Source organism: Ranitomeya imitator, chromosome 4 (assembly GCF_032444005.1).
Source record: "Ranitomeya imitator isolate aRanImi1 chromosome 4, aRanImi1.pri, whole genome shotgun sequence".
Classification (NCBI taxonomy): domain Eukaryota; kingdom Metazoa; phylum Chordata; class Amphibia; order Anura; family Dendrobatidae; genus Ranitomeya; species Ranitomeya imitator.
The window spans coordinates 185,500,174-185,524,503 of NC_091285.1; the positions used below are offsets into that span (position 1 = coordinate 185,500,174).

The window sequence follows — 24,330 nt, forward strand, 5'->3', positions numbered from 1 at the left end:
AACAGAATAAAAATTCAAAATGTGAAAATTGCGAAATTTTCAAAATTTTCGCCAAATTTCCGTTTTTATCACAAATAAACGCAGAATTTATTGACCTAAATTTACCACTAACATGAAGCCCAATATGTCACGAAAAAACAATCTCAGAACCGCTAGGATCCGTTGAAGCGTTCCTGAGTTATTACCTCATAAAGGGACACTGGTCAGAATTGCAAAAAACGGCAAGGTCTTTAAGGTCAAAATAGGCTGGGTCATGAAGGGGTTAAGTTCATTATTTGTTTGACTATCACATTACTTTCTGTGGGCGACAAAACTTTTGTCTTGCCAATATATGACCATTCTGTGTCCATTAACTGATCAAGATTTCTGCATTGATGCCAATTTATTTTCTTAACCTAAACCACATTTCGGAGGGTTTCAGCTTTCAAAAGAATAATTTATACAAACAATGGATGAATTTAACGTCAGGTTATAAGCTTTTATTTACATAACATGGATAAGCGACATAACTTCTGTCAGAGAGTGTATACACAGAAATGCACATTATATCTCAAGCTTAACAGATCATTACCTATACATAATACATCCCATACTAAACTAAACCATGATACAAGTGAGAACATATAATAATATCTTAAAAATATATAATAGTAATAATATAATACTGAATTGAAGCATGTTCAATAGAGCAGGGACTAGACCAGCCCCTAAAACGAAAGCCACTGATGACACTTCGTTCCACGGAGTGGGCAGAGACTTCTACCCACTGATAACAGCATGCAGTGGGATTCTCAAATTAAGCATCATCAAAAGCATCATAAAAAAGCTGTTAGGGAGTTTTCCATTAAAATATATTAGAAATTAGATTAAGTTATGGCATGGCATGTCGAATGAAAATTAATTTGTATATCAGACCATCCATTTATGTCTGTCCAATTTAGGCTAGTTTCACTCTAAATACTGTGCCTCTCACTGTATCCATTGGGGGATTTCATCTGAAGCTCAAAGAATGGCATCTAGATGGAACACAGATGGGACCTTTAAAAATAACAAGATAACCTGAGGCCAAAGTCTTCAACTTTCAACTTTTTTTTCCATCTTTTATGCTGGATGCAGTTAAATATGCTGTTGTGAAGAAGACTTTGAAGTCCTTTTGCTGCCTAACACTCAATGGCTCTGTCAGGGCTGCATGACTTGCAGGCCGCAGGCATCCCTGACAGCAGTTTGCTGTGGCTATGGGATCCAAAAGATGCCGGCCCCATTCTTCCTGATGCAAATATATATAAGCACTTTAAGAGAAGAGCTTGTCTCATCTGCCCCGGCCTGGTAATGCTGCAGCATGAAGAGGTCAGCACGCTGTGACTTTATCACACTGCTTCTGACTCCACAGTGACAGTGGGTAATAGTAAGCGCTCTGTGGGGCATCTGAAGATTAAATTATTAAAGATGAAATTACTTTAGATGAGGGAGCCGGTGGGTGGGAGGGTTGGTGTTCTTATAAGGCACATTATGGAGCAATGAGGGGGAGATTGTGAAAGTGTCACATACAGCAAGGAGCATAGTGGGGGATATGGAAAGGGGAAGTTTGGGTGGATATATTGTGGGGAAGATATTATGAAGGGGGACAGGGTCAGGGCATTGTGGAGAGGAGCAGTGTGGGGGACATTATGGACAGGGGAAATGTGGGGGGATATTATGCAGAGAGGCAGTGTGGGAGAATATTACAGAGAGGAGTAGTGTGGGGGAAACATTATGGAGAGGGGCAGATTGAGGGGAATATTATGAAAAAGGGCAGTGTGGCGAGGACATTATTAACTGGGCTGTGTGGGGGGAAAATTATATAGAGTGGGGCAGTGTGAGGGAAACATTATGGAAAGGAGCAGTGTGGGGGGATTTTTTCTACAGGAAGCACACTGAAGAGTAATTATTTCTTCTGGGGCGCAGCGTTGAAGATATTTTCATTTATGCACCAGAATAATGATACTTTCATTTTTAAGGACACCTTGTTGCCAAGTGCTGCTAAAGACCAGAGAAGAGCATAGTCTGGAAAGATGTGCTCTGAGTGTTAAATGTCATCATGACATCTTCACAACATAGAGACAAAAGGGATGGGAAAGACTCCAATCAGAAAAGATTTCAACTGTAAGGTAACTGGATGTTAATATTTATTTGTAATACTGCCTGCGTCTCATTAATACCGTAGTTCCTGATTGGTCTGCAGTCTGATGATGGCTGTAAGCAACTCCCAGTATCTCCCTACCATAGTTAACTTGTTTCCGACATAGTCAGTACTAATATGTCCATGCGCCCTGGGCCTTATTGTCGCCAGACATATTATTACTGCATCGCAAACATGTGCACACACAGGCCGTGAGCGCTCGATCACCGCCACTAAGTGCCAGGAGTGGTTCCGCACCACTCCCAGCACTTTAACCCCCTAAATACTGCAACTGAACTCGTTCGTAGCATTCTGGGAGCTGGCAGAGGGATGACAGCCTCTCTAACATTAGATAAGAGACCCCGCATTGTGACGCAGGGTCCCGATCGTTGCCATGGTGACATGATGTCGTCATGAAGAAATCTGGGTCACCAGAGCTTGGAAAGTTGCTTGATCACGTGCAGTCATGATCAGCAACTTTCTCTGTCAGTGCAGAGTGCTGCTGCATTCCCAAGCTATACAAGCGATCAACCTGCAAAAAATGATAGTTCCATAGTGTGACAAAGAAAGAAAGTAAAAAAAAGTTTACAAAAATTAAAATAATTGTAAAAATATGAAAAAAAATAAAAATTATAATAAAAAAATAAAAAATCTTGTACCCATAAATAAATATTTATATGACAAAAAGTATATATATTTGGTATCGCCATGTCTGAAACGACCTGACCTATAAAATTGTCCTACTAGTTAACCCCTTTAGTGAACACCATAACAAATAAAAAATAAAAAAAGGCATAAAATAATGCGTTATCATCATACTGCTTAACAAAAGGTGGAATAATATGGTACCACTGAAAACGTCATCTTGTCTCGCAAACAAGAAGCTGCCATGCGGCTTCATAAGCAGAAAAATAAAAAGTTATAGCTCTCAGAATAAAGCGATGCAAATATAATATTTTTTTCTAGAAAATAGTTTTTATTGTGTAAGTGCCAAAACATAAAAAATGATATAAATGAGGTATCGCTGTAATAGTACTGACCCAAACAATAAAACTGCCTTATCAATTTTATCAAACACAGAATGACATACTCCTCCCCCCCAAAAAAAAAATCATGAATTCCTGGCTATTTTTCACTCTGCCTCCCAAAGATCGGAATAGAAAGCGATCAAAAAAGTAATGTGTCTGAAAATGGTACCAATAAAAACGTCAACTCGTCCCCCAAAAAACAAGCCCTGACATGACTCTGTGGGCCAAAATGTGGAAAAATTATAGCTCTCAAAATATGATGATGCAAATACTTGTGTTTGCAATAAAAGGCGTCTTTTAGTGTGTGACAGCAGCCAAGCAAAAAAACCCGATACAAATCTGGTATCACTGTAATTGCACCGACCCGCAAAATAAGGCCTCTTAATCACTTATACCCCATGAGGAATGGCGTAAAAAGTAAATAAAGCCAATTCTTCACCTGCTGTTGATTTTTCATTCTGCCTCCCAAAGATCGCAGTGAGGCTCGGCACACATTTATCCAGCGCTCTGCGGTGAGCTCTTATGCCAGAGTTTCCTGGTAAATCTCTGAAATCTGTGATTTAGATGGAACCTTCAATGGAAGAATCCCTATAATGAGGCAGATGGAGGCACTGTGGACACCATAGGGTGTGATCCGGCATTGTCCATCTTTTTAGGATTGCATAAAAGTGCCAGCCGCCACAATTTTGTGCACTTCTGAAAAGAAAGACACCACTGAACAGAAGCCAAACAGAGTCCAGAGTATCTCTGCTGCCTCACTATAGTCAATGGATCCCTCGGGGATTTCAGCTGAATCATGTCACTCAGAGATTTAGAAGGAAACCCCAAAGTATGTGCTCAGTGTAGAGTGACGGATAAATGTGATCCTAAATGCTATTTAAAATGTTCCCAATAAAAGCTTCAACTCAATCAACAAAAAATGCAAGTCCCCACTCAGGTCTGTCATCTGTTAAAGGAATTATAGGTGGATTCCACATTACTGGTATTGTAGTAAAAAGGCTCTGGAAAAGTGAAATAGCTCATCACCCTACAAAAGAGATTCAGTAAATTCTCCGCTCCCAAATCCAAATGCCCCCTCCCTCAGGAGGCTCAGCCCACAGTGTACCTAATCCACATATAGCATCCACATGTTTGGTATTTCTGAAGCGAAGAGAGCCCGCCTAACTGCAATATGTTGGTCACTACAGCGTACTTATCACTACAACGACAATTTGCAATTTTTTGCAACGGCAGGGTGCGCTCATAACAATCTGCCATCAACAACCATAGAGGTCTCGAGGAGACCTCTGGTTGTGATGTCAACGCACCGCTGAACCCTGATCACGTGAGGGGTCAGCGGTGCGCGTACTTCCAGCTGGCAGCACTTGTTAAATGCCGCTGTCAGTGTTTGACAGTGGCATTTAACTAGTTAATGGGCGTGGGCGGATCGCGATTCCGCTCATGCCCATTGTGGGCACATGTCAGCTGTTGAAAACAGCTGACATGTCGCGGCTTTGAGGTGTCAATCCATTTAATAGTAACTGCCTCCACGTGATTCAGCCACAAAAGAAGTATGAAAAAGTTTCCAATTAGTGCCTAATTATGATGTAGGCAGCAAAAAAATCCATTAGAAGGGGGAATGATAGTAAGGAACAGGGATAGGAAACCTTAAGGAGGGACATAAAGATAATAAGTACTGTACCTTTAAATGACTGTAGAACCCCTGACGCACGTTTCGCATTTAAGCTTTTTCCAAGAGAGTGTGCTGAATCACGTGGAGGCAGTTACTATTATATGGATTGACAATGGAATATATACAGTATAAGGATATTGCAAACACTGTTATGGGGCTTGTTATATTTTGACAACTTCACTGTATGATATATAAAAAAAAGATTTTTGGAAGCTTCATTGCTCCACAAATTTATAAATACTTAATCTTCACTTTAATTCTAATAACAGCTCCATTCTTAAAGTTGATGATTCACCTGTAATTTGTGTACTTTTTTTGGCACTTTTTTTGCATATTGCTGTACCCATACTAACTGGTTTTACTTTTAATCTTTTAATATTGTATCAATAAAAAGTTTTGTGTAATGTTATGGCATATAGCTTCCCGTCTATTTTTTTTATTTATGTAATGTTTGGAAGTGCCATGGATCTAGGCATGGTAAATACTCTTTGAGGTTTGATAGGGAATTTAGATTGTGAGCCCCATCGGGGACAGCGATGATAATGTGTGCAAAACTGTAAAGCGCTGCGGAATATGTTAGCGCTATATAAAAAATAAAGACTATTATAAAAATAAAGATTATTATTACAGTTTTCTTGTTTGATCTGCATTCAAATTGGGCTGACTGGGGAATCTCTAAACTACATGACATCTTTGATGGTAACAAGTTTGTTTCATTTACCCACCTTAAAGATGGGTTTGGTGTTCCCTCATCGGCTTTTATGCAGTTTACTATTTTAAAGGATTTTTTGAGGCCACTGGTGACTGGTCGCCCTCCTTTATCGGAGCCGGCGATTAATATTTCATGCAACTCCAGTCATAGCATTTTTGGTCTACTCAATATATCTACCTGTGGTTTAATAATGATTTCAAAATGATAAAATCCCCATACATGAGCAAATGGGAATCTACTTTGAATCTTTCTGTAGCTCTAGATCAGTGTTCCCCAACTCCGGTCCTCAAGAGCCACCAACAGGTCATGTTTTCAGGATTTCCTTAGTATTGCACAAGTGATAATTGCATCACCTTGACAGGCAAACATTCAATGACCTGTGCAATACTAAGGAAATCCTCAAAACATGACCTGTTGGTGGCTCTTGAGGACCGGAGTTGGGGAACACTGCTCTAGATGATTGGGAACTGGCCGTGTCCTTGACTTATTCTGCACCATGTCCATGGCTCTTCATGAGTCTTATTTTAAGCTTATCTGTAGGTGGTATTATTCACCATCTCGCTTAGCATTTATTAATCCTTCCAATTCCCCTCTCTGCTGGAGGGATTGTGGACATTATGGTAACCTTTTCCATTTGTTTTGGTTTGGTCCACGTATTAGACCTTTTTGGGATGAAGTATCTTCTCTTATTTCTATTATATTAAAACGTTTGGATTTTTCTCTGTCTCCTCAGTTGGCCCTGCTCTCGTTGAATACAGATCAATTGACTCCACCTTTTAGGGAACTTGTTATACATCTGCTTTTAGTTTCTAAGAATGCTATTGCTATTTTTTGGAAATCTTCAAAAGTACCTTCTTCACAAGAAATTATTGACAAACTGGCTTTGCATAAATCCTATGAACAAAAATTAGCGTTACTGAATGGCTGCCTTCCTTCCTTTTTGAAAAAATGGTCTCGCTGGCTGGAAATATTTCCATAAGAATTTACTGTATTTGTTGTTTTATTTTATTCTATTTTTACTTTTATGCTTCATGAATGCTTCATGTCATACCATTTGTGTTAACCGTGCTCTCTCTATTTTGGTTTTGTTTTGGTTGAAAATGTTAATAAAGTTGATTGGAAAAACAATCATCATGGCATAATAGGCACTATTATGTATGATTATTATAACCTTTATTGTGTGAAAATTATCTAGTTCCCATATCCTTATGTATAATTATTCTATTTCCATCATCATGTGAATTTAGTGGTGCAATAATTTTACTGGTTGAAAGGAAATTGTGTTTTTTGGGGGTAAGGTGACTGCAATACTTTTAATTGCAACTTACAATGCTCCCATGTGTCATTTTTATCTGGCTGTCTTACTAATCAGGTTTTTTTCTCAATATTCTCTTAAATGGATCCCCATCCTACCCTTAGTTGAGCTGTAAGATTGGTGTATATATAAGACATTGATTTTCTTTGGAGGCAGTATATTTGTATGTTCTACAATTTAAGTGAATCTGCCCTATATAAGTTAGCACTTGTAGCACTAAGTTATTTAGGGCAGATCTAGCAGACTAGAAATTTTACAAACTAACTTGTATTAAGGAGCCATCCAACTGTCAATTTTTGTACAGTGGCATGTAAAAGTTTGGGTAGCCCTGGTCAAAATTACTGCTATTGTGAACTTGAAGATGAATGATCTCTAAATCACCTAAAGTTAAATGTGACACATTTCCTTTGTATGTTAGGCAAAAAATATACAAATTGTGATTTTTTTTTTGTTTTAAAACTTACAAAAATTAAATTGGGCTGATGCACAAATTTGGGCACCCTTGGAGATTTGTGTGTTCAGATAACTTTGACCAAGGTTTCACACCTTAGCTAGCCTATCATCGTTTGGAAAGGCCAGGTGATGCAGATTTCCCAGCTTTATAAGAAGCCTAGCCTCTTCTAATCTTGTGCCAAAAAACAGCAGACATAGGTTCTTCTAAGGAGCTGTCTAGCACTCTGAAAATGAAAATGACAGAAGCCCACAAAGCAGGAGAAGGCTATAAAAAGATAGCAAAGTTCATTCAAGTTGCCCTTTCCTTAGTTCAAGATGTAATTAAAAATTGGTATTTAACAGGAACAGTGGAGGCTAAGATGAGGTCTGGAAGTTTAAGCAAAATTTCAGTGAGAGCTGCTCTTAGGATTGCTATAGAGGCAAATCAGAACCACCGTTTGACTGCAAAAGAACTTCAGAAATATTTAGCGGACTCTGGAATTGTGGTACATTGTTCTACTGTCATGAGACACCTGAACAAATATGCCCTTCATGGAAGAGTTATCAGGAGAAAACCTCTCCTGCGTCTTCCCCACAAAATTCAGTGTCAGAAGCAAAAGAACATCTAAACAAGCCTGAAGAATTTGGAAGCAAGTCCTGTACACCGATGTGGTTAAAGTATGTTTTTCTATGTGTGCAGAAAAAAGGGCACAGAATTTCAGGAAAAGAACATCTTGCCAATAGCAGGGCTGCCACTAGAAATTTTGGGGCCTGTGAGGTGCCAAGGGGAGAAGTACTAGAAAACAGATATGTTTCTCCCCGTTTCATTTCATATGTATCACGGTATTGATTGTGAAGCTGTTTATTTCTTGTGAGGACCTCTGCAACACAGACTGACTGTACATATAACGAAAGACGTCTCATAGCGTTACAGTCCATTGGCTCTGTAGTCATTGGGCAGTTAGCTGCTACATGGCCAAGCCCGCGACATCGCCAACATTGTATAGGTCCTTGATTCCTCGCCAGAGACGCCTGATAGGGTCTGCTGAATTGCTGTGAGACTGTACCGCCTCCATAGTTCTTTGTGGGTCTGCTACCCTTTATTGCAACGTTCTCTTCTTTTGAAGATGAAGTAGGTCTCGCAGTATTTTCTGGCGATTTCTTGGGAGCCCAGCGAGGTGATAACGTCCCTTGGAGTAGGCTTTCGGAAGCATTGTAGCGTTTGACCATATTCACCAACTGGTCGGCTGTATATGGGTCACCTTGTCCAACCCACCTCTGTAACTTAGGGGGCAAGGACCGCAGGTACTTGTCTAGAACAACACGTTCCACCATCTCTGCAGATGTCAAAATCTCTGGTTGCAGCCATTTTTTTACTAGATGGATAAGATCATGCATTTGTGAGCGGGCTGGCTGATCTTCCACAAAAGTCCATAAATGTACCCTCTGTGCTCGTACATATGTGTTTACTCCCAGCCTTGCCAGGATTTCGCTTTTTAATTTGGTATAGTCCATAGCATCCACTCCACTTAAATCGTAATAGGCCTTTTGTGGATCTCCACTCAGAAATGGCGCAACCACTTCAGCCCACGTGTCCACCGGTAAATGCTCACGTTCTGCAATACGTTCAAATACGGTGAGATACGCTTCTACATCATCGTCAGCAGTCATTTTAAGCAGGGTTTTTTGTACGGCTTTCCGTGCACCAGCAACACTTTGTGCATGATCCCTCTCATCTCGGGGTTGCCGAATCAAAGCCTGCTTTATTGCATTCAACTGCTCTTGCTGAATCTGGTTTTGCTGGTCCAGGGCTTGCTGGAAGTTAGTATTGGTCTGCTGTTGTTGCACATTTGCCTGCAATAACTGTTTCACTAGTTCCTCCATATTACTGGACTCTTGGCTCTTCAAAAGCACATGAGCTTTCAGCCAGGACATACACAGAGCACTTTATCTGCAGTCACAGTCCAACAGCCACTATGCCCACATTCTCAAAACCATTTGTGGGAATATAGCTCATCAGGGATCTCTGCTTTGGCCCAAGCAGGTGGCTATGGAGTCACAACGAACAATAGCAGGCTAGCGAGTTCCACACAGGTATGTGTCAGGTGTATTTATTGTACACATTTGCCGTACAATGTTACACGTGCCAAACATGAAATAAAATGTCTAAGGCCGTCTGGCCACTAACTAACAACAAGATACTAACTGCAAAATAAACCTATACAACAAGAAAGAAGTTTGTGCAACCTTACTGTGTCAGCTCCCAGACCAGCAGATGAGAGACTGAGATCCCAGCAGTTCCTTGATTATATCAGCTGAAGCAAAAGCTGGATCGTATGTGTGGAAGGGAAGCACCAGAGCTTTCAGGCTGATCACTAAAGAAACCAGGACCGGATTACAGAGAAATAAACAGCTTCACAATCAATACCGTGATACATATGAAATGAAACGGGGAGAAACATATCTGTTTTCTAGTACTTCTCCCCTTGGCACCTCACAGGCCCCATACTGGCAAAATTTTCGTGGCCCCCTTGAGACTCCACCCAGGCTCCACCCCAGCCCCGCCTCCACGCTCCACCCCTCGAACTGTCCACAGTCCCACCGCTCTCTCTTGGAAAATCTCCACTTCTCACCTATCACACATTAACAGTTCCCATCACCAGATCACACATATAGCCGGCAGCTTTTGTTTTGGCCAAAAGATTTTTTAAGCCGCCACCATAACACGGTAGACACTTTTGGCCGGGCCCTACTCTACTGTAACCTATTAAATATTTGTTAAAACATGCAATACAATTTAGGTATATTTTTACTTATTTTTCAATTTTTAAAATGACCAATAATATCACATACAAGGAACAAATACCGCTACACCATGACCAGATGACATATTACCACCACAGTGATCGAATAACATCACATACAAGGAACAAATACCGCAACACCATGTCCAGACCACATATTACCACCACATAGTGACTGAATACTACAATTCTGATCAGTAATTTAAAAAAAGCACCATACTATCACCATAAGTGCCATTATACACAGGAGATCTGTACTTAGTATGCAGTGTCTGTGTACAGATAATACAGTGATCACTAGTAAAATTAAACACAGGAGCTCTGTATACAGTATAAAGTGTATAGTGTCAGTGTATAGGTAACACACTGACTCACCAGTGACGTCTCTAGGTGAAGTCCTTCATCTTTCATCCAGCCAGGACTCGTCTCTGCAGGAAATGACACAGTTATCTCGAGCTCCGCTTGTAGAACACATTACTTAATTTTTCACAACTTCTACATTACACCACATGAAGAAAAAGAGGCAACATAGTATCACTCTATACAGTAACAGGACCGCCCCCTCATTTAAAACAGTATACTCAAAAAATAAAATAAATACATCACTGCAGTAATAATATCCCTAAATTAGCCCCTATGGTAATAATATTCCCCATCCTGACAACCGTGTGTCTCATTCCTGGCGTCAGCCATATGTTCTCCCATCCTGCCCTCATGAGTATCCATCCTGCCCCATATGATCGCCCCATGTGATCTCTCCATCCGGCCCCATCTGTCTCCATCATATCCATCCTGCCCCAAGATCCTGCACGATCTGTCTCCAATTCTGCCCCCCAGTGTCTCCAATCATGCCCCGTATCTCCATTCTGCCCCCTATGTCTCCAACCATGCCCCCGTGTCTGCAATCCTGCCACTTGTCTCCAATTATGCCCCATGTCTCCATTCTGCCCCCTATGTCTCCAACCATGCCCCCGTGTCTGCAATCCTGCCACTTGTCTCCAATTATGTCCCCTGTGTCTCCATTCTGCCCCATCTGTCTCCAATCCTCCCCATCTGTCTCCAGTCATGCCCCCATGTCTTTCATCCTGCCCCGTGTCTCCAATCATGCCCCGCATCTCCATTCTGCCCCAATGTCCAGCATTCTGCCCCCGGGTCTCACAGTCTGCCCCTGTGTCCAGCATTCCGCCCCTGTCACTGTGTCCAGCATTCTGCCCCTGTCACTGTGTCCAGCATTCTGCCCCTGTCACTGTGTCCAGCATTCTGCCCCACTGTGTGTCCAGCATTCTGCCCCACTGTGTGTCCAGCATTCTGCCCCACTGTGTGTCCAGCATTCTGCCCCACTGTGTGTCCAGCAGTCTGCCCATCTGTGTGTCCAGCAGTCTGCCCCTCTGTGTGTCCAGCATTCTGCCCCACTGAGTGTCCAGCATTCTGCCCCACTGTGTGTCCAGCATTCTGCCCCACTGTGTGTCCAGCATTCTGCCCCATTGTGTGTCCAGCATTCTGCCCCACTGTGTGTCCAGCATTCTGCCCCACTGTGTGTCCAGCATTCTGCCCCACTGTGTGTCCAGCATTTTGCCCCACTGTGTGTCCAGCATTCTGCCCCACTGTGTCCAGCATTCTGCCCCATTGTGTGTCCAGCATTCTGTCCCACTGTGTGTCCAACATTCTGCCCCACTGTGTGTCCAGCATTCTGCCCCACTGTGTGTCCAGCATTCTGCCCCACTGTGTGTCCAGCATTCTGCCGCACTGTGTGTCCAGCATTCTGCCCCACTGTGTCCAGCATTCTGCCCCACAGCACTGTGTCCAGCATTCTGCCCCTGTGTGTCCAGCATTCTGCCCCACTGTGTCCAGCATTCTGCCCCACTGTGTCCAGCATTTCTGCCCCTGTGTGTTCAGCATTCTGCCCCACTGTGTGTCCAGTATTCTGCCCCCCGGGCCCCCCTAGATCGCCGCTCTCAAAGAAAAAAAAAACACGAGTTCTTACCTAGCCGTGCTTCTGCGCCGGGCGAAGATCCCTCCAGGCTCCACACAGACGCACTCGCCGGGCCCGGCGGCTGACAATGACGTCAGATGCCGGCGACGCCGGCGAGTGCGCACTGCGGCCCTATTCAGCTGCCAGCCTCAGACTGGCTGGCGGCTGTTAACTATTGACGTGCGGGCGCGGGCCCGCACGTCAATAGTGTGCCACAGCTCCTGCAGGGGGGCCCGGTGAGCAGATGAGACGGGGCCCGATGCGGGCCACCTGTGCTCACCGGGCCCCATACACCAGTCACGGCTCTAATGCCCTGATGGCGGCCCTGGTCAATAGTGATGAACAAGCATTAAAATGTTTGGGTGCTTGTTACTTGAATCGAGGAAATCATAATGTTTGGGTGCTCGACCTGAGTAACAAGTATAATGAAATTCAATGGGAAACAAGAGGTCTGGAGGGGGCTTAAAAATAGCTGAAATCAATGGAAACAGCGCTGAAATGCCATGGGAACAGCATTAGGAAGATGCCTGGAAGCTTCTCTGAATCACAGGTTTCTGCTGAGAACAATGTTGTAAGAGTACTATGCCACAGTAAAATGGATTTTACTGAAAAAATGTTAAGAAACATTCTTTTCATGATAATGACTTGTATATAAGATAAAAAAAATACTGCTCCCACCTGAGGCTATGTTCACACGTATTGTTTTTGCTGCATTTTGAAATGTTTGCATTGATTTCAATGATGAAAAAACATTCACCAGGAAATGTAATTTTAACATTTTACTACCTTATCTGGATATGTGGTGTACATTTATCTGGATATGTGGTGTTTAAATTATAATGAAGGGACAATGAAAATAAAAAAGTTTTTTATATTTAGGGCCATCAGGCAGCCCTCACTATTTGTAGAGGGCCAGGCAGCAGTCAGATCTCATTAATTTTACAGTGTCAGCAGGCGTCTTGTGGACAGATGAGAACAAGATAGAGCTTTTTGGTAAAGCACATCATTTACTGTTTACTGTTTATTTTTTACTCTTTCTTGTAAATGGAATTAGACCTACAAATCAAAGAACACAGTAGTTACAGTCAAATATGGTGGAGGCCAGCAGGCATCTTGTGGACAGATGAAAACAAGATACAGCTTTTTGATAAAGCACATCATTCTACTGTTTACTGTAAATGGAATGAGACAAATATTTTGAGGTTATTTTGCTGTTTCTGGCACTGAGTGCCTTGACTTTGTGCAAGGCATCATTAAGTGTGAACATTCCCAAAAGATTTAGGGTCACAATGTAGTATCCAGTGTCAGAAACCTGGCTTTGCATCCTAGGTCATGGGTCCAGCAGGACAGTGACCCCAAACATACTTAAAAAGCACCCAGAAATGGATGGAAACAAAGCACTGGAGAGGTCAAAAGTAGAAATTCCAGCTCCAGTGGCGTAAAGTCTCCCACCATTACTTTTAACATACAGCTGCTACAGTGAAACTGCGAATGGGCACATTAAATCAGTTACACTTGCCTGCTTTGATGAATTTTTGAGTACAGATCACTGTAAAAACACAAATAATAGGGAATAGAAAAGATATTACCTATATTTTTTTTAGATTGCAGCACGGATTATAATTTATAAGGCAATGATCCCTGACTAGATGGCTGTAATACGCTATCTCTATTGTGACAGCTCACCCTAGACAAATTGCAGATAAGAGTGGTATTGTTGCTGATAAAAACTGTACTATTGCAGAATATAGAAGGGATTTGTACTGGCCCTGAAAATAATTTTTCCTGTACGTGGCACCAACAAACTCTGAATTTCTGAGTACATATCACCAAAAAACATGAATCTGTCAATGAGTGTATTAAAAAAGCAGCAGCAAGGAGTATAATATATGGCAATAATCCCTGACTAGATGCATGTGATACACTATATCTACTGCAACAGCTCACTCTAGGCGAATTGTAGATAAGAGCAGTATTATTGTAGAATATAGAAGGGATTTGAACCAGCTCTAAAAATATTTTTTTCTTGTACGTGACAGCAACAAACTCATGAATCTGCCAATGAGTGCATGGAAAGAAGCAGCAGCAAATATTACAAGGTAATAATCGCTGACTAACTGGCTGTTATATGCTATCCCAAGAGAAGTATTATTAGAAAATAGAATCTATTTAAATTTGGCCTGAAAAAGTGATTAGTTTAAAATAGCAGCATCAAGGACTGTTATTTCATCGACCCTGCTGATGAGTATAGTGGAGCGTTTTGCATCTACTCAGCATGTCATGGAGGAGACTGGGATCTTCTGTACTTACTGTACAAAGTCTCCTGTCCAGGTTGTGAAATCTTGAATGCAGTGTGAGAACCCTCTATGTGATGGCCACCTGACAGCCCACAGCAAGACATTGGATCATATAGTAATAGAATCCACCAGTTCTTTGGGTTTTCAAAAATGTTCCTTCAACTAGAAAGTCGAGCCGCAGAAAAGCATTTTTCCAATTACTAAGGAGTGGGTCTCCTAGACTGGTAAAGCGTATGCACTAATGCAAGGGATGTCAAAAATTAAAAGGAGGCACCCCAATACCCCTTTCATGAGACGTAGTGGAGGGCTTCATAAAACTTTTTTCCCATCAATATGAAGTGGGTATCCTAGGCTGGTAATGCGCATGCACTAAGTGCACATGGGCTGAAAAACATTTACACCTGAGAGTTATACATATATATATCAAAGAATGTTCCAGGTAGGCCTCTCAAAATTCTTAATACGGCATCGTAAACACCCTTCAAAAATTTATAGTGAGGGTAGCATGACCACCCTGTTGATATGGAGGTGGTGGATCAGGAGGACGACACAAAAAAGACAAAATCCTGAAGCATGTACCCATGTTTGGGTGGGAATGGGTGCATGGGAATAAACCAGAAAAAAAAGAAACACTGGATTTGAGTTTATGTTCCACTGCTGTCATCCGGTGGTTTTGAGAAGTCGGGGCCAATCCAGCCCTTGTTCACTTTGATAAGAGTCAACCTGTATAGTTTCTTGCTCCATCTCAACTTGCTCAGCCTGCAAAGCCTTCACTGTAGTTGTGAGCAACGAGCATTTCAGTAGACAGAGAAGCAGGATAATTATGCTGATTGTGGTGTTATTGCCGCTTACCATCTTGGTTGAGTCTTTAAAGTATTGGAGAACCACACAGATGTCAGAAATCCATGCCCACTCATCAGCTATTATGTGCGGAGGCTGACCAGAATTCTGAAGGGCAGATTTCAGCTGGTATTCAACTACTGTCCTCTTCTGCTCACAAAGCCTTTCCAACATATGTAACATTGAGTTCCAATGCATGGTGACATCGCACACCAGTCGGTGAGCTGAAAGTTTCAAACTCTGTTGCAGCACAGTCAAGGTTGCGGCAGCTGTAGCCAACTTGCAGAAATAGGCACACAAGCAGCGTACTTTCACAAGTAGCTCAGGCAGATCTGAGTAGGTTTTAAGAAACCACTGAACCACTAAGTTGAGTACATGGGCCAGGCTTGGTACCATATTTCCTTTCTCTACACCTGTGCGAGGTTGCCAAGCTTCAGTGCCGCCCACCAGATTACGACAATTGTCACACACAACTATGCCTGGTTGTAGGTTCACGGGCAACACAGCCACTGATCAGTCTGGTCTGTTAGACTTTTCAACAACTCTGCGGCAGTGTGCGGTTTGTCATTTAAGCAGATTAGCTTCACCAAAATCTGTTGCTACTTGGTCGAGGCAGTGCTGCAGAGCTTCCAGCTTGTGACTGATGTTGACATTTCTGAGATGGAGGGTGATGAGGATTAGGGGCAGGAAATGCTGTAGAAGGTTGAGGAAAACCTAGTTGTACCAGAACCCGCAATCTTTGGTGTCGGTAGCACGTGTCGCAGGGTTCGACTAAGTCCTGGATTCCACAATGTTCACCCACTGTGCAGTCAGGGAAATGTAGCTTCAATAGCAACAAGCACTTGTCGAGGTGTCCGTGGTTAAGTGGACCTTCCCAGTAACAGCGTTGGTTAGGGCACAGCTAATGTCATGGGACACCTCCTTGTGTAAGGCGAGAATGGCACACCAGTAGAAATACTGGTGGCTGGGAAACGAGTACCAAGGGACAGCTGTCGCCATAAGATTGTGAAAAGCTTTCATCTCCAAAAGCTAAATGACAACATTTCCAGGGAAAGCAGTCTGGAAATGTGGCCGTTTAGTATTGTGGCCTGTGGGTGGGTGGCAGTGTATTTACACTTGCGTTCCACTAAACACTGGGACAAGGATGTAGATGTGGTTGCTGACAGTGGTTGCAAGTGTGCAACGACAGGTAAAGGGTGGGAGGCATCTTTGCCTGTATAGTGGACAGGAAATTGTTGTGCACATAGAACAGGGGAAGAGGCAAGGGTGTCACCCGCAGACTCTGTTTCCTGGAGTTCAGCACAACTAGTCTGTTGCTTTGCTGTCATATGCCTGAGCATGCTGGTGGTGGTCAGACTGGTAGTTGTGCTGCCCCTGCTGATGCTGGCATGGCAGATGTTGCAAATTGCCTTTTTGGGTTAACTGGACTGTCTTTAAAAAGCACCAGACTCAGGAAAACCTTGACCTGGCAACTATACCCATATTGGTGCTCTGAGGAACAGTTGCCCGCCTTGTGTCTCAGGCCACCCCACTGCCTCTTCCTGCCAGGTTTTGGTGCTGCTGATCCCTTCCCCTGTGTGCTGCTGTCTTTGCTCTGCATGTTATCTTCCTAGGTTGGATCAGTGTCTTCATCGTCCACCGCCTCGTCTTCTACTTCTGCACCCTGGTCCCCCTCTTGACTTACTGACTTAAGAACATCACATGTTGGCAATTGTGTCTCATCTTCATCCACCTCTTGTGACAGTAATTGCATTTTCGTACTATTGTTTTCTTATGGGCATGGCTGCTCAAATATTTGGGCATTGCTACATGCGATCTCCTAATGTCCCACTTCAAATGGTCAGGTGAGATGCAAGAATCTATAAAGGGAAATGTGAACAGTTCTTTGAAATGTCCAAGTGTGGAATCACTTGTCTCCGGGCACTTGGCATGGTGGGAGGAAGGAAGATCAGGGTGAGGATTATATGGTCCAGAATCACTGCTACTCAGACTGGACCATGTGGAAGACAGGGTGGTGCTAGTAAAGTGACTGGAAGCATTATCTGCTATCCACCCAACAAACTTTTGATATTGGTCTGGATTCAAGATCGGTGTTCAGCATCCACCTACAAAGTGGGACAGGAAGCTAGGTTGACATGATGTGTGTGTTTGCTGTGCTCCCAGGAACAGTTTCACCTTGCACACTGTCTCAGTCTCTGCACTCACCATCAGCATCACGTCCACATCCCTGTCCCTTGCCCATTTTAAATTATGCATAACATATCACTGTTGAAAAAACTTTGCAGGATTAGTATTGCAGGAAAATTTGCCCACCTCAGAAGGATTGTTACAGTGCAGGAGCAATATATTTGTAATTAATCAAGTCTGACTTTTTTTAGTTTAATGCACAACTGGCACAGTTTAAATGGTGTATAATATTTATCTGCTGAAAAAAATGTGCAGGATTACTAGGTCAGGAAGATTTGCCCACCTCAGATGGACTTGTTACAGTGTAGGAGCAACTATGCTATTTCTAACCAACCAACTCAGGCTTTTTTATTTTGATGCACAACTGGTGCAGTATAGACAGCATATAATATTTCCCTAGTGAAATTTTTTTTGCAGAATTAAGAGCATAAACAATATTATTAGCCATGAGAACTTGAAGGGCTTTAAGAATGAGTTACAGCAAAAAAGACATGCAATTAGCCCTATCCTGTCCTACACTATCCTTTCAGCACAATCTCTTCCTAAATGCTGCTACCAACAGCATGAATATTGATTATAATTAGCCCTAATAAGTGCTGTTGTTGCAGGTGAAAGAAAGATTACATGTGTCTAATCCCTGGCAGGTTCAGAACACTATGAACCTGCAGATTAACCCCATATCTACAGGTTAATAGCATTTTTTCAGGTTCCTTTTAAAGTTAATGTTTTGAAAGCAGGAAAATTGCGTTGGCGTACCCACCTGAATAACTTTTTGAAGGGACAAATTGTGATGGCTGGACATCTGGGCCAAGCATGTTCAAAATGTCATATCAGGTGAGGTGTTAACAGTCTGTAGTGGATTATAACTATTGGAAGGTGATCAAATTTATTGTGTTGTATTGAATTTTCCTTGAATTTTACAAAAAATCATATTCTTTAGAATACAATTTTTAAGCTACTGGCTCCACCCAAATCCAGCAAAATCACAGCCAAGTGGCTGGCATTTCGATGAACCTTGGAGAGTCAGCAAAAGGTTAAAAAAATACTTCACTGCTCACCTGTCCGCTGCCCCCTACCTCTTCTTTTTAACTTCTTCAGTTGCATACATCTTCTTTGGCCTGCTTCACTTTAAACCCAGTCTTTTGGTGCTAACTAGGCCTCGACATCCTTGTGCACTGTGGCATCGTGATATCACAATGTACATCCCTCAAGGCGCTGACTAGTCATCAGGAAACACACATCATAATGTCCCAACGTCTGGTAAGATTGTATGGTGCGAATTGATTTCAGGGGCCTTCTCAGTGGTCGAAGCCTTGGAATAAAGTGAAGCAGGCAAAATAAGAGGCATGTGATGGAAGAAGGTGAAAAGATGAAATGCAACGGACCAAACAGCAGCTACGAAGAGTGATGGAATAGGGGAGCTGTGAGGTATTATTATTTTTTTTGCATAAGTTTAATATACTCTGAGGTCCAATTAGATTAGATTTAAAGTGTATCTCTCAACAAATGTGGCTGCTTTGCTGATACAAGGCGGACAATTTATGTAGGTTTATTTTTATTTTATTGCTAATGAGCATGTACACTGTATATTGAAAGCTGGTAATCTTCGAGAAGTCAACAGTGTTTTCAGTTTGCACTTTGCTATTTCTCATCTGCTTTCTTTTGAAATAAGTTGCCTCTTGCACTTCCTAATAAAAGGTTTATTGTTTTTTCAGTTTCTCTAATTCCCAGTTGTTTAGAGATTTCTAAGTTGTGTGTGGGAATTTCAATCAGCGGCTGTCGTCAAATAATGCAATTATAGTGAAAAGCTAATCATCTTGAGAGCCAATTAACTACATTTGACACTACTTGGTGTATTCTGTACTGACATACTGTATCCTGTTCTGCAATGTTCTTTTAAAGATTACACATTATCGTAAAAATTCACATTGTACAATTAACCAAAACATTGCTTGCACAGAGAACCATATATTAAACATGTAAAAGTATGCTGAACCCAGGCAAGCTTGAACTGCAATATTAAATTCTGACAATATACAAAATCTTGTTAATATTATTACGATCAAGGACAGTAGTAGATTATGTATTCAATGGAGGAAAAAGGTTAATGCATTTCTAAAGATGTGCTAAGAGACTAATTTGCCGTAAAATGCTATAGTTGCAATTTAAAACACAAGCTGATCCATGACTGTACCTGCAAAACTCTTAGGGGTGTTAATTGATTATTCTCCAATACACAGGACTCTCAAAGATCCATTTTTGTCTAATGGCGCCTGAAGAATTAAGCTGAGCATGCTTATCAATAATTATGTTGGAAAGATGTACTTAAAAGCAAACTATGATGGAGAGAATTGCTCAAAATATTCCACAGTGTTTAGTAAAGTTAAACATGTCTAATATGTATAAATTGGATTTTTCTGAAAAAAGAAAACCTAGCCTCCATGTGCTTTTCAGTTATGTCCATACCCTACACCTTAGCCAAGTATTAGAGCGGATAGATCCACGGAGGATCGAGTTTGAATAAAATTTCCTGAAACTCGTGGTTTCACAGGAATTTAAATATTTTGAGATTCGATCCATGGTTTGTAAAAAAAAAAACTTGCCCACCACCATTTCCCACACTGCTGAAGAATCAAAGAGCAGGCAAGCATCATTTTGCACTGCCACACAAGCTTTGTCATAATGCCCTGCAGCATTGACATCTAGCAAATAATCATACCTTGTACAGTGGTGGTCAGTACGTGGCCCATCAGAAATCAGTGGTTAACAGTGCAGCACAGTTTGTACGGCAAAATTGTTGTCCATGTCCGCAGGAACTGGGAAAATCTCTTTCTGTTGTAGAGCACACTCATCAGTGTCCTCTCTCGCGCGTGTAAAATGTAAATTCTTATCATCTATGAAGTTTGCTCCCTTTCTTCTCTTCCCCTCATGTATTTTCTAAGCAAATACAAGTTTTCCAGTATTCTACGATCATACGTTCAGTATTTGGTCAATTTTTTCCTCAGTTTTTTTATTAAGCTAAAACCAGGAGTGGGTGATAAATACAGAAGTTTTGACGTGTTTCTCTTATACTTTTCCTCTGATTGTTCCTCACCTGGTTTTGGCTTACAAATACTGAGGTAAAATATTGACCACATGCTGATAGTGTTACAGTAGCCTTATTCACAAATTTATAGGCTGTAAATCAAATTTTGGGGAAAAAATTGGTGAAATCTTTAAATTGTAAGTTCAAAAGATTGTCTCTTCGTTATTAAGTATGATACAGATAATTTAGTGCATCGTTTGAACCAGGATAACCAAGCCTTTCTTTTTAATAGTATCTATGGTGTTAGATGTTTCATTAAGGCTATATTCATGGAACCTACACTCCATGAGTCCTTGCCACTCTATGCTTTGGAGTTATAGACACTTACATGCCACTGTGTGAGGTTAATAGCTTCAATATTTATGGCAGCTGAAGATATATTACATTAGAGGTACATATAAGTACAATATGACCCCATAGACTTCATTTTGGAGCTCCATCCAAATTGTTCTATGTGCGTTACAAAACTGTTTTAGACATTTGGCGTCTAAGTTTTTCCAATTTTAACTGATTTATTTTCTTTTCAGGTACACAGTTCTGTATAATGGACATCATCAGGAGAATGACAGAATTCCTATTCATAATGACCCAGAGTCACAGGAATCCTGTTTGTAGCCAACTCTCAACTTCTAATCCCTTGGATCGGAAATCAGATGCCAAATATGGCACAAAGAGCTGATGGAATCTGTTACTTGCACTGGGTGACAGAGAAATCCTTGAACAAACACGCAGCATGTGTTTCTGTTGAAGCAGCATCTTTCTCTGTACTACTGTACTCTAAATCCTCCAGATATATGCGAATGTGACCATTCATATAGTAGTTCTATTGATTTCTGTTGCAGTGCTCACAGGTTCTAAGTATAGCTTCAGACTGAAAAGACCATAAAGAATTGCAAATCAGCAGTACATGAAAACCTAAAGAAAAACAACCAAAGACTGGATCAACGCGGCAAGCTTTGTCTTCTTGGGCAAAAGTGTGTATATGAATGTTCGCGCACATATCCTAACACATGCACAGATATAGATTGCCCTGCTCAGTGCCTGATAAATAAAAAAAGACAGGCTGCACTGAGATGATGAAGAAATAGGACAGAGGACATTGGTGACCGTATATCATAAGACATATCTGCATGTATGGATTGCTCAGAGTAACATAATTCATGTCGAAGAAGGTGAGGGCATATGAAGTGCTAGGCTTCTCAGTAGCCTTGTCAAATTTGAAGGATCTTCCAATAGCTTTGGTGTTTTATTGTTGTTTTGCCATCATCTAATACATGTTTTTGAAGGTCAGCTTAACATGCACAATGTAATGTTACTGCTAATAGTAATATATGTGGGAGAATTGGGATCAGTAGTGATATCTGGTTAGGTATAAACGCTTTTGCCAATCCTTTAGTAATTATCTCCAATCGAGGGATACAACAAAACAAGAGGACATTTCTAGGCACCTTTCAATTTTGAAACATTTCCAACACTGTCTTAGCCTTTTTCATCACACCCTACAAAAAGTCATTTTGGAGATAACACATTAGGGTGTGCCAATGACAAATGAAGCTAAGACTGTATTTATGAAGCAACAGAAAATACGCATTGACTTCACCTCAATGATGTTCTATAACCAGCATGGCTGCGGAAGCAAAATCACTCATGCATACTGCAGCCAATTGTTAAGTACAATACATCATTGTTGCAGGCAAGTAAACATAGGCTGATGGTGACCATGAAACCATGAGAGTGTTGAAAGGAGAATGTTTAGTTATTTGAGTTATTTGGATCAAAGGTGATAACAGATCAAATTGTGAAAAAAGAAGTCATACAATCTTGATTTGAAGTAACACAATTAAAGCAAATTTTCCACTAATAATACCATGTGTTTGTTCCTTGTAAAACACTTTGTATTTGCACTTTGAGCTTACAACACCCTACAGTGCTTCCTGCTAATGACTACACACCAAAGTGAGAGGATATTGGTTGTTACTGTGGTTTGGTAGGTAGTTAACTAACATGTCGAAATTTAGAATTTCTGAAGGTCTTTAGTACGGATAAATCCTACATAATTAACTGACTCTCTGGGTAATAGTGGTACACCTAGTAAAACCAAAGACCGCAAAAGGCATCCATAACCCAACCATCCAATTTAACCGCTTCATGACCCAGCATATTTTGACCTTAATTACCTGGCCGTTTTTTGCAATTCTGACCAGTGTTCCTTTATGAGGTAATAACTCAGGAATACTTCAACAGATCCTAGCGGTTCTGTGACTGTTTTTTCATGACATATTGGGCTTCATGTTAGCGGTAAATTTAGGTCGATAATTTTTGCGTTTATTTGTAAACAAAATGGAAATTTGGCAAAAATTTTGAAAATTTTGCAATTTTCAAAATTTGAATTTTTATTCTGTTAAACGAGAGAGATATGCGACAAAAAATAGTTAATAAATAACATTACCCACATGTCTACTTTACATCAGCACAATTTTGGAAACAAAATTTTTTTTGCTAGGAAGTTATAAGGGTTAAAATTTGACCAGCGATTTCTCATTTTTACAACGAAATTTACAAAACCATTTTTTTAGGCACCACCTCACATTTGAAGTCAGTTTGAGGGGTCTATATGGCTGAAAATACCCAAAAGTGACACCATTCTAAAAACTGCACCCCTCAAGGTGCTCAAAACCACATTCAAAAAGTTTATTAGCCCTTCAGGTGCTTCACAGCAGCAGAAGCAACATGGAAGGAAAAAATGAACATTTAACTTTTAGACACAAAAATGATATTTTAGCAACAATTTTTTTTTATTTTCCCAAGGTTAAAAACAGAAACTGGACCCAAAACTTTATTGTACAATTTGTCCTGAGTACGCCGATACCCCATATGTGGGGGGGAAACCACTGTTTGGGCACACGACAGGGCTCAGAAGGGAAGGAGCGCCATTTAACTTTTTCAATGAAAAATTGGCTCCAATCTTTAGCAGACACCATATCGCGTTTGGAGAGCCCCTGTGTGCCTAAACATTGGAGCTCCCCCACAAGTGACCGCATTTTGGAAACTAGACCCCCCAATGAGCTTATCTAGATGCATTGTGAGCACGTTGAACCCTCAGGTGCTTCACAAATTGATCCGTAAAAATGAAAAAGTAATTTTTTTCACAACAAATTTTTTTAGCCTCAATTTTTTCATTTTCACATGGGCAACAGGATAAAATGGATCCTAAAATGTGTTGTGCAATTTCTCCTGAGTACACAGATACCTCATATGTGGTCACAAACCACTGTTTGGGCACACGGCAAGGCTCGGAAGGGAAGGAGCGCTATTTGACTTTTGAATGAAAAGTTAGCTCCAATCGTTAGCGGACACCATGTTGCGTTTGGAGAGACCCTGTGTACCTAAAGATTGGAGCTCTGCCACAAGTGACACAATTTTAGAAACTAGACCCCCCAATGAACTTATCTAGATGCATAGTGAGCACTTTGAACCCCCAGGTGCTTAACAAATTGATTCGCAAAAATGAAAAAGTACTTTTTTTTTCATAAAAAAATTTTTTAGCCACAATTTGTTAATTTCCACATGGGCAGCAGGATAAAATGGATCCTAAAATTTATTGGGCAATTTCTCCTGAGTACACTGATACCTCACATGTGGGGGTAAACCACTGTTTGGACACATGGCAGGGCTCGGAGGGGAAGGAGCGCCATTTGACTTTTTGAATGAAATATTAGCTCCAATCATTAGCAGACACCATATCGCGTTTGGAAAGCCCCTGTGTGCCTAAACATTGGAGCTTCCCCACATGTGACCCCATTTTGGAAACTAGACCTCCCATGGAAC

General features: G+C 41.2%; 1 protein-coding gene across 2 annotated transcripts in view; it reads left to right on the forward strand.

The window, feature by feature from the left end:
* HTR4 (5-hydroxytryptamine receptor 4) overlaps positions 1–22,368 on the forward strand; it is a 998,998-nt gene extending 976,630 nt beyond the window's left edge. For both annotated transcript variants that reach the window (XM_069764171.1, XM_069764170.1), the window contains one exon: positions 21,030–22,368. Coding sequence is in view for 1 of the 2 variants with exons in the window: in XM_069764170.1 (XP_069620271.1) it covers positions 21,030–21,117 (88 nt within the window). In the remaining variant the exon portion in view is untranslated. The remainder of the gene's footprint in view (positions 1–21,029) is intronic.
* Positions 22,369–24,330: the final 1,962 nt, after the last annotated feature.